This window comes from Sapajus apella, unplaced genomic scaffold, assembly GCF_009761245.1.
Source record: "Sapajus apella isolate SASKATOON/1434 unplaced genomic scaffold, GSC_monkey_1.0 scaffold4, whole genome shotgun sequence".
NCBI lineage: Eukaryota > Metazoa > Chordata > Mammalia > Primates > Cebidae > Sapajus > Sapajus apella.
The window spans coordinates 33,601,439-33,613,008 of NW_022436944.1; the positions used below are offsets into that span (position 1 = coordinate 33,601,439).

The 11,570-nt window shown below is 34.2% G+C and overlaps 1 protein-coding gene across 4 annotated transcripts in view; it reads left to right on the forward strand.

Moving 5' to 3' along the window:
- Nucleotides 1–9,578, forward strand: part of NPHP3 (nephrocystin 3) — a 41,684-nt gene extending 32,106 nt beyond the window's left edge. For 2 of the 4 annotated variants that reach the window (XM_032266450.1, XM_032266469.1), the window contains exons 18-25: nucleotides 731–920; nucleotides 1,103–1,344; nucleotides 3,183–3,258; nucleotides 4,012–4,139; nucleotides 5,363–5,603; nucleotides 6,644–6,769; nucleotides 7,328–7,443; nucleotides 8,136–9,578. In XM_032266450.1, coding sequence (XP_032122341.1) covers nucleotides 731–920; nucleotides 1,103–1,344; nucleotides 3,183–3,258; nucleotides 4,012–4,139; nucleotides 5,363–5,603; nucleotides 6,644–6,769; nucleotides 7,328–7,443; nucleotides 8,136–8,316 — 1,300 coding nt within the window. In that variant the 3' untranslated portion in view covers nucleotides 8,317–9,578. Of the gene's footprint in view, nucleotides 1–730; nucleotides 921–1,102; nucleotides 1,345–3,182; nucleotides 3,259–4,011; nucleotides 4,140–5,362; nucleotides 5,604–6,643; nucleotides 6,770–7,327; nucleotides 7,444–8,135 lie in introns of those variants that run through there. The other 2 variants (XM_032266441.1, XM_032266459.1) reach the window with 2 other exon arrangements.
- Nucleotides 9,579–11,570: the final 1,992 nt, after the last annotated feature.

The following is an 11,570-nucleotide window of genomic DNA, read 5'->3' on the forward strand; positions in this document are numbered from 1 at the left end:
TCCCAAAGTGCTGAGATTACAGGCATGAGCCACCACGCCCAGCCAATTTAAATATTTGTTATATGTACATAATTTATTTTGCTCCTACATGAACTCTCAAATTTATTTGTTGCATCTCTTAAATTATTTCTGATCTCCATTCCAATTTTTTACTATTCCTTTGAAATCAGATTTGTTTTTTAGTTTACCAGCTCTCCCATACATCTTAAAATCGCCTACAGATGAATAAGCTTACTTTTGTCCTCAATTTCTTGGTGAAAATGCAAAGTAGATACTCTATGGTGGTTTATTTTTCATTAGTTTCTTCTCTTTGAATTTCCACACTTTAAACAATTTTGAAAGTGAACTCAGCAGTTGACTACGTATTGTGAAATGTGTAAAAAGAATTCAGATAGATTACCGTTGGTGAGTAGCCATGATGGTATTAAGGATAACAGCCAACACTGTGGAGTACTTACTGTGTGCCATGATCCCCTACAGTACCAACCGAGGCAGGTAGTGTCCCCATTTCTGCAGATGATGATGACGAGGTCTAAGAGGTCAGACAACCTGCTCAAGATCACACAGCTAGGATAGTGGTGAAACTCAGATAGTGGTCTGAGTCTTACCTCACTACACAGTACTTGCCTACTAATAAATTGTCAGTAATTCGTATTAATTCTGGAATTTTCATTCTGTAGTGGACTTTAAAGCATGTTTTTCATTAAAGTACTGGTATTTGTTGAAACAGGGGACACTTTGCTGAGTTGCTGAGTTATTGGCAGTTTGTTGGCAAAGACAAAAGTGCGATGGCAACAGAATACTTTGATTCATTAAAGCAGTATGAGAAAAACTGCGAAGGCGAGGAGAACATGAGTTGCTTAGCTGATCTTTATGAAACCTTGGGGCGATTTCTCAAGGATCTAGGCCTTCTCAGTCAGGTAAGCTCAGCACATCAATGGCAAGCCAGAGACAGGTGGGCTTTTTGTGTTCACTCTTCTCTTTTTCCAAGATGTTAATGTAGTTTTCATTTGTTGTGCTAGAATCTTTAATATTTAATCAGACGACAGCTCTTACAGCATTTCACTCACTTTAATTGGCCTTTCGCCCTTTTTCCCCCAAGGCTGTAGTACCTTTGCAGAGGTCTTTAGAAATTCGAGAAACAGCCTTAGATCCAGATCACCCAAGAGTAGCCCAGTCTCTCCACCAACTAGCCAGTGTATACGTGCAGTGGAAGAAGTTTGGCAATGCGGAACAACTGTATAAGCAGGCGTTGGAAATCTCGGAAAATGCTTACGGTGCAGACCATCCATACACTGCTCGTGAACTTGAGGCACTTGCAACTTTGTACCAGAAACAAAATAAGTAAGATTTTTTAGATCGGTAAATACCTGATTCTATGAAAGGAAGTTACAGTTTTAATGTACTTATGGAGTAGGCTTTGTTTTATCACTGTGTGCTTTTCCTTGCTCTATGCCTAGTCTTCATGTGGTAAACAGAGAAAATTAGAACTATAAGATTCATCTCTGTTTGAAGATGCATGAAGGATAGAACATGGACTTTCGAGTCATGTAGTCTTGGGTTTGAATCCTGGCTCATTTACTGACTAACTGTGAGTGCTTTACTAATACAGGTTTAGTATTCTTTATCCAAATGTAGAACCAGAAGTGTTCAGGATTTCTGATTTGTTCAGATTTCAGAAGATTTGAATACATATAATGAGATGTCTTGGAGATGGAACCCAAGCCTAAACATGAGATTTATTGCTGTTTCATATACACCTTATACAGATAGACTGAAAGTAGTTTTATGTACTAGTTTTAATTTGTGCATAAAACACAGTTTCGACTTGTTTTGTGGCTTGACTTGACCTGTCACCTGAGGTCAGGTGCAGACTTTTCTGCCGGTGGCATCATGACAGCACTCAAAAGGCTGCTGATTTTGAAGCATTTCAGAATTTGGTTTTTCAGATTAGGGATGCTCAACCTTTACAGGGACAGCAAACCATTGCCCATAGGCCACATCCGATTTTGTAAATAAGGTTTAAAGGAAACACAGTCACATTTTTTTTCTTTTTTTTTTTCTTTCTTTTTTTGGCTTTCAGTCCAGAAGGACCTCATCTCTGCAAAATTTTTTTTCATGTATATATTGTCTGTGGTTGTTTCTGTGCTTCAGTGGCAGAGTTCCTTACTTGGAACAGAAACCATATGACCCACAAAGCCTAAAATGTTAACTAGCCCTTTCTAGAACAAGCTTGCCTATCTCTGACATAATAAAAAGTCTTTCTTATCTATCAGGTCCCACTGAATAGCATCTCTTCCTCTTTTAGAAATTATTTCATTTGTTCTGTCATAAGTGACACATATTGGATTTTTTTGTTTTAACTTCTAGAAGTATTGTTTCATACAAATTTTGTGTGAATTTCACATTTATACTTGACCAGAAATTAGCCTATGCAGAAAAAGTTGTTGGTTAAAAACTATTAGTATGCCATAGCAAACAAAAATTTTGGATTTTCATTTAGTTAGATTGCCCTTTAGAGACTCAGGATGAGTTAAATTAAAGATAATTAAAATGTCAGCTACTTAGAGAACTAGACTTTTTTTTTTTTTTTAGATGGAGTTTTACTTTTGTTACCCAAGCTGGAGTGCAGTGGTGCAATCTCAGCTCACTGCAACCTCTGCCTCCCAGGTTCAAGCGATTCTCCTGCTTCAGCCTTCTAAGTAGCTGGGACTACAGACACCTGCCACCATGCCTAGCTAGTGTGTGTGTGTGTGTGTGTGTGTGTGTGTGTGTGTGTGTGTGTGTATATATATATATTTTTTTTTTTTAGTGGAAATAGGGTTTCACTATATTGGCCAGGCTGGTCGAGAACTCCTAACCTCAGATGATCTGCCCATCTCGTTCTTCCAAAGTGCTGGGATTACAGGTGTGAGCCACCGCCCAGCTATCAGATTTTTTTTAATTGAACAGAACTTTTTATCAGTAAAACATTCATAATAGACTAAGGTATCTTAGTGTTTTGTCATATTTTGTTTTATGAAGGGTTTCTTAGAGATTTGTAATGTCATATGACTGTTTCTAGAAAAATGCTGTATTTAATAGCCCAAAAAGACTTTACACTGTGAAAAGAGTACTTTCATTTCACTGAAGTATACTTTGAATATGTTTCTTTTGTTTGACTTACTGTAATTTTTTTTAAGATACGAACAAGCCGATCATTTTAGGAAAAAATCCTTTAAAATTCGTCAGAAAGCTATAAAGAAAAAAGGCAACTTGGTAAGATTTCTTTTGTGTTGTGTTTTGAACATAAGAGGAAACGAGCATCATAAATGCATACACCCCACATGTTTAAGAGCTTTAGATTTTAAAATCATCTAGTTCTTTAGAAAAGAACTGGTTAACATTTTCTTTTTTATTTATGTGTTAAAATATCATAGTACTAAGAAGTACAACTTAGACTTTAAAAAAGTGGAACCCTGAAGTTCATGTGAAGATTAGGCTTTGAAAGATGGAATTTAAAGCTACCTCAGTTCTTTAAAGGGTTGGGAAAAAGAATAAAAGAAATTGAGTTAACATTTTGTGTTATGTTCAAAAGTGAAGAACACCTCCCCCTTAAACACACAATAAAAGTTATTTTCATTTTTTTAAGTTGCTGATAAAGTCTAACTGTAACATATTTCCTTAAAATGCTGTATGCATTTTTATGGAGCTGATGTTTATGTGTTTACCTATGGGGTTGATAAATATCTGCAAATTAATTATTTTCTAATATTTATTGAAGCACTTTGAGATATAGTTTAATTTCTAAAATATAATCATTTTCATGAAGTAGTTTTTAATGAATTTTAGAATGTGTTGCTGTGTGGAAATATTTGTGTTTGAATAATCATTAAGTTAATTTAGTGTGAAACTTAAAATAATCGTTATCTAGATTAAATGGGAAAAAAGGAAGATTTTTTCTTATATTGTTTCAAAATCAAGGACTGCACCTACTTAGTAATTGTTTTTCATTTTTCATGTTCGCTGCAGTATGGATTTGCCCTTTTGCGTAGACGGGCTCTACAGTTAGAAGAGCTTACATTAGGTAAGGACACACCTGATAATGCTCGGACCCTCAATGAACTGGGTGTTCTCTACTATCTTCAGAATAACCTGGAGTGAGTACTATGTGGTTAATAATAAAAATAATTAACCATTTTCTCTTTGATGCAATGCTGTTTTACATTTTTATCAAGTCTAAAGCTAGAAACAAATTGATAAAAACCATGCCAAATTTCATGTATGTATGTTACGTAATGACTATACACATACCTGAAGACCGTGCCATTTTCTCTGCTGTTTCTTTTCACGTTGTGTCTTAACTAAAAACTTATTCTGTAGTTTCCCTGGTGCATTTTATGTATTTATGAAAAGTGAGTTTGTGTGGATATTGTACATGAGACCTCACAGGAGAAGCAACTTGGGACTAATGGAAAATAAATAATGTAGATGGTTTCTAGTTTTATTTGTCAGTTTATTTGGGCTAAAATATTCAAAATGACTTTTATATTTCTATGTTATGAAAAAGAAGTATTTTTGAACTTCTTCAGATATCAGAAAAATATAACAAATTTGAAACTTTGGATGTCAGAAAAGTGTAATAAATCTTTAGTTCCCTTACAGAACCTTATGTAAAAAATAATGATTTATTCTTTTGCTAAAAATTATTTAGTTACTGGCTGGGCATGAGGATCACTTGAGGCCAGGACTTTGAGACCAGCCAGGGCAACATAGACCCTGACTCTACAAAAAAATTAATAAATTAGCCAGACATGATGATACACACCTGTAGTCCCAGCTACTTGAGAGGCTAAGGTGGGAGGATCATTTGAGCCTGGGAGTTCAAGGTTACACACACACACACACACACACACACACACACAGAAAGAAAAATTATTTAGTACTAACTCCAAAGGGAGGAAGAGTGAACACCAAAATCTTATATTTGACCTGGGTCTAATAATTTTTAAAGTATAAAAAGTTTGTTTTGGAAAATATCTATCAGTTTGTCTTTCAGAAGTGGAGAAAAGAGGCAATCATCCACATATTTTAGGCTCTCAGATTATCAGGAAAAGGACAGGAAGGGATGGGGGTGGGAAAGGGGGAAAGTTAGATTTTGAGTTGAATCTCTCATTATACTTGAATCTGAGAATAAAAATGATTGAGTTCTCCACTTAATTAGGGGTCGGTTTTCTGACCCCTAATTAATATAATTATTAATAGAATAATATCTATTTTATTATACATTAATTATTAATAATATTAATAGAATTATTATTAATAGAATAATATCTATTCTAGAGAATAGATAGTTTAAGCCGTTTTGGGATTGTGTTCACAGAACAGCTGACCAGTTTCTGAAGCGTTCCTTAGAAATGAGGGAGCGAGTTCTAGGACCAGATCACCCTGACTGTGCTCAGTCTTTGAATAATCTGGCAGCTCTATGCAATGAAAAGAAGCAGTATGATAAAGCAGAAGAACTTTATGAAAGAGCTTTAGATATTCGGAGACGTGCATTAGCTCCTGATCACCCTTCTTTGGCATATACGGTGAAGCATCTTGCCATCTTGTATAAGAAAATGGTAAGTAATCCTTGACATTCTTACATGTTTTATAACACATCAGTTAAGCCACAACTACTATCAGCGAAATAATTTATCTTTATGATGGATAGATTTGTTTATATGAGCTTTAAAAATATGATTTAACTTTTAACAAGTAACTGACCAGAACATCTAAAAATAATTATTTCATGCTTAGCTGGTTACATTGATTCCTTTTCTGAAATAATATACTAGTAAATTAAGGTGCTGGTTCGCTTTTGTTAAAAACATTCCAAGTGCAAATGCATTTATTAGCATTCTAATCCAAGCCTGTTTTACATTTCAGAAGCTCTAAAATTCCACCAATATTAAGTTTGCTGTGTAAAGAAACATAAACATAAGAAATCAGGAGATGTCTTTGTAGTTGATTAAATGAACATTTTTATTTCATTCTTTCTTGGCTTTGCCTGTAATTAAATGTAACCATTGTTTGCCATAGCATTCTATACTGAGTGATATTTGGAATTTTTATAGCTATTCTCAAAAACAAAAAAAACATTCCAGGGAAATCTGCTTTCATTTAGCATAGTTACAGAGCTTTGTAGACTGTCTTTAGACTTTGTGGGACCCTTACTGGTCATACTGACACTGCAGTTTATGTTTTAGAAAGAAGGGTACATTGCTGCTATTTCTGCCCAACTTTCAGTTGAAATGAAGTAGTTAGAAAAATCTGGAAGGGATTTGGCAAGAAATGATCCTTTTATTTTGATGCAGTCTCCAAATTATGTGCAATAGTAAATCTACTTTAGCTGTTATGTTTTTACTACACTAGAAACAGTGAGTAATAGTGGATGATTCTAAAGGGTTTTCTGAATTATCAAAGAAAATGCTTTTATATATAGTGTAGCTTTAGATTTTCAGTTATCTATAAACTTAACCATTAAGCTAAGAGGAAATGCTTCTGAGATTTTTTTTCTTCAAAATTACCCTTTAATATGAAATTTTACTTATGGAGAAAGCTCTGATAAGATAGTATTTATTGCCTTACATTTTCGTTAGATTTAACTTTTGTTTTTTAGGGGAAACTTGACAAAGCTGTACCTTTGTATGAATTGGCTGTTGAAATTCGACAGAAATCTTTTGGCCCAAAGCACCCTAGTGTAGCTACTGCCTTGGTGAACTTAGCTGTTCTTTATAGTCAAATGGTAAGTTCCCATATTTTAATGTTTTATAAATGAATGAATTTATGATATAAAATATAGGTAAACATGAATTAGATATGGCACAGTAAATATAATGAAAGACAATTTAAGGATATTTATTTCTAATGCTTCCTTTAGTACCTAAGAAACTATTGAAGTTAGACTCATACAAAGGTCTCTTCCTCTTAGTGTAAAACACTGTGTTTAGTTCAGAGCATAGGCTTAGTTTCTAAAATTTTGGAGGTAATCTACATCCTTCTATATAATACTGTATTTAAGTCTGTGGCATTTGATAATGATGGGCAAGAGTCAGGTGTGGGGCCCGTTGGGCAATAAAGGAACAGATTTGTGCTTACAGTATTGGGTTATGGTCAAATGGTTACCAAGCCAGGGCTGAATCTTAAGTATCTGACTTTCTATTATACTGCTTCTCCTTATTCCCCTCTTTTAGGAGGATGTTAACATTTTAAAGTACTAATCAAAGTAGGTTAGCTTAGTCTAGAATACATTAATTTCAGAAACCCAGTGTACTTAAGTAAACATTATTATTTTTTTAATAAGAAAAAACACGTTGAAGCTCTGCCATTATATGAAAGAGCATTAAAGATTTACGAAGATAGCCTGGGTCGGATGCATCCTCGAGTTGGAGAAACATTAAAAAATTTAGCTGTACTTAGGTAAGAATTTTTTTCACTTTCCTTATACAGCCTAATTCTTTTATTTGGAGTAGCTTTGTCTTACAACAGCACAAAATATTTATTGCTGAATGTTTTTTTCTTAGAGTGGGGAGGGGTGGTTTTTTGCTGATCGACTTCAAAAGATACCAAAGTAGTATCCTGAAGTGAAAGGAAGGCTGCATGATCTATTTCACAGAGGAATGTCCTTACCATGGTAAATAGTGAAGGATGTTTTACACTGCAACTGGCTCTGGGAATAATATGGGTAATTTGCTGTCCTCAGAGTGAATTTGCCATTAAGTATATGTTGACTTTTGCTTGCTCATTTGTATTTTTTTCAGGAAGCAGAGAATACCTAACTTTCCTTAGCAATTTCACTGCCTCCATTACAACATGGTTTTAATGGTATCCATATGAGACATTAAAATACTGATAGCGGTAGAAAGGAGAAGAATTTGGGTATTGTTTTACTGGTCTGCTTGAGTGAATACACTGGAAAAGGGGGAAGTTAGCAAATATTTACAGCTTTTTTTTTCTGTATCCCATAAGGTCATTTTGAATTGGTAAGAGGTTATATTCTCATTTTAAGAGGTATCTCTCTCTCTCTCTTTCTCTCTCTCTCTCTCTCTGTCTCTCCCTCCCTCCCTCTCCCTCTCTCCCTCTCTCCCTCTCTCTCTCTCTCTCTCTCAAAGCTATGAAGAAGGAGATTTTGAAAAAGCTGCTGAATTATACAAAAGGGCAATGGAAATAAAAGAAGCAGAAACATCACTCTTGGGTGGAAAAGCTCCTTCACGACATTCATCAAGTGGAGACACATTTAGCTTAAAAACAGCTCATTCTCCTAATGTCTTCCTTCAGCAAGGACAAAGGTAATAGCAGCAGTTAGAATTCTTTGCAAATGTACCTTAAGACAAAATCATTAAACATTTGGAACATTTGAATTTGAAACTTTAAAAGGTTTAAGAAATTTTACTATGTGTGATTTAACTGATATTTGTATGAAGATGTATTGGACTACATTAAGTTGGAATTGATTGTGTCTGTTTTGTTTAAAATAATTTTACTACCATATGGTATCCAAGGATGTAGACACATTAGAATTCTAAGATGACATGAGGAGCAAATCATGAAGAGTGGATTGGTCTTTGTTCAAGAAGAGCTGGCAGAGCAGTTAATACAAGTTCAAGAATTCCATGAATCTTGGGCAGGTATGGTGGCTTATGCCTGCAATCCTAGCACTTTGGGAGGCTGAAGTGGGAGAATCACTTGAGGCCAGAAGACCGAGACCAGCCTGGATAACATGGCAAAACCCTGCCTCTACTAAAAATACAACAACAACAAAAAAATTAGCTGGACATGGTGGCGCATCCTTATAATCCCAACTAATCAGGAGGCTGAGGTTTGAGAATCGCTTGAACTCGGGAGGTGGAGGTTGCAAAGAGCAACCTGGGCAACAGAGCGAGACTCTGTCTCAAAAAAGAAAAAAAGAATTCCATGATTCTTTTCAGCTCTCAAGAGCTGCTTTAGCCTCGCTGTGCCTCTTGCTTTTCAGCAGTAGTCTGTCCTAATTCTCTACCTCAAAGGAAAGTTTCAAGGATTAAAGGGATAATGTTCATGAAAGATTCAAGTTGTCTTCAGTGAAACAAATTAGTCACAAGAATCCCTGATTGCTGCATTTTTAAAAATTCATTATTCCACCCTTCCCTTGAACAGATTGGTTCAATTCCTCTGCTTTCTGTGCTGTCTACATTGTATATTATTTATTACTATCTAGTATATGTATCTGTATAATGTCTGAAGTCTTTGCAGTAACAGGTCAAGCTCTTTAGCATTCTTTGACTTTTAACAAAATATAGACATGACATTCTCCTTTATCTTCCTTCTTAGATGGCCTATATCTCTCTATTCATTTACCTCAAACTCAAATTTGTTTGCCATTTTTATTCTGAAAATTAAATATTTTTATGGATTTTATAAATATTGCAACATTTTGGATAGTTTTGAACCATTTGTGTATTTATATATAATGAAATCATCAATTTAATACTTACAAGACCCTAACATGTATTAAAAGTGAAAGATATAATTAATAATCACACTTCACTGTTTTAAAATAAAAGTACAATTTCAAGTTCTTTTTTCCGTACTCTAGTTTATACAAGAGGGCTGTTTTGCATTAATTTTTGAAGAAATATCTAGTTTTTACAAGAGGGTGGTTTTGCATAATTTTTAAAGAAATATGTTGAACTTTTTTGTGAACAAAATGTTGTCAATATTTGCTGCTCAGTAGTTTGCTCAGCTTAAGGTTTTGGTTAATGTTCTCTGAGGTGCAGTTACTACTCACTGGGTGGTCCACAAACCATTATCATCACGACCTGGCAGCTTATTAAAAATTCAGACTCTCAGGCCTCTCCCCAGACCTAGTGAATCAATCTGTATTTTAGCTAGATCCCAAAGTGACTCATGTACACATAGGTGTGAGAGGCAGTGGTATAACTCTAAAGCACTGTAGTGGCTATTTAAAAAGGAAGGAGGCAGTATATAATGAGCATTCTTCTTCCTCCTTCAGGAATAGTCCAAGAGGGAAAAATAGAAGATAAACTATAACAATAACATACCTTTCTGGGTGTGGCAGCTGTGAAAGACACAAAGTAATTGAACTCACAAATATACCAGACACTGATTTTAGAATTAAGCTGTTAGAGATTAGAATTTGATTATTTAGTAGTACTAGTAATTTAATACATAGCAAGTAATGTGTTCAGTTTATCACCTTAGAAAAACTGCTTTAGAAATTAATCAGAGCAGTACTCTGGAAGAACCCTGAAAAAAGGAAAAACTACCTTAAGAATATTATTCTTTGTACCTCCAAAATTTGTGCTTGAGTAACTATAGTTGAGGACATATTGATCACTTGAAATTATGTATTCCAAAAGAATTAAATTTAAACATAATAAACTACATTTTGATATTACTACTTATTTTACTACCAGCCCAAATGTTCTCATGTAGAATGCATACTTAAAAAGATAAAAATAGCTGGAACATCTTTGTGTCTGCATATTTGAAGTTCTTAAATAGGAGTATTTATTCTCATTAATATGTACCTTCATAATGAAAAAGGTAGCTTTCAGACAACTCAATTATAAATCTGAATTGGTAGGGCACTTATTTATTCTAGTTTTAATTTTCATTAGTCAATACCTTACTGAAAAGGAAATATGCAGAAAATGTGATGCAGGGGTCAAAGCTTCCTTTAACAAATATTCTTAAGTGGCTGTTGTTTTTTGTTTTGCTCAGTATAAGTATCCAGGGAGTATTTTTATGAAAAGAAACTAATAATACTTATTTTCTCTACAACATTTAACTAGAACCATAACTAACTTCCCATTAACAATGAGACAGGAATTAAAGTTGAATATGTTGTTTTACTATCATTTAGAGTCTCTGTTCCAAGGCAATTTGGGGACTGCTTTTCCATCTTTCACATTAGCATCAATAGTGTTTACAAATCTGGTCAAATGCTGCGAGTTTATTTAGTAATACTAAATTCAATGAGATTAATTTTTCATAATCAGCTTCCTTCTTATGCAAGTTTTCATGGCATGCTGACTGTCAAGAGAGTACTCTAGGATAGCAACATGTCTGTTACCAGATTTTTTTATGGTAAAATAATCCAACAGTTTTTAATGAAAGATATTAGACAAAAAAGTTAGATCAATTAGGTAAGATTTGGTACAGTGTAAGACACCAGCAGTGATGCAATGCCAACTTGAGAGCAGATAAGACAGTGAATTCTAGATATGATACTTTATCAAATCGTAAAATTTTATAAAACCTTACATGTGCAAGTTTCCAAAGGAAAATTATTTTTGAAAGACTGCATTTCATGTTTTAAATTCAAAACATCTCTCATACTAGAAAAGCTATTTTACAGTTGAATATGCCAAATTTTTTAAAGATAGTAAAAGACCCACCAAGGCAACACAGATAAGTTTCAAGGCTAAAAAAAAAACTATCCTCCTGCTTTCCAGACTTCACTATAAACATGAGACTCATAGTATAATCGTAGCATCTCAAAACAATGTATTGAAGACATTTGAAACTTGAGACTTTCTGAATTCAGT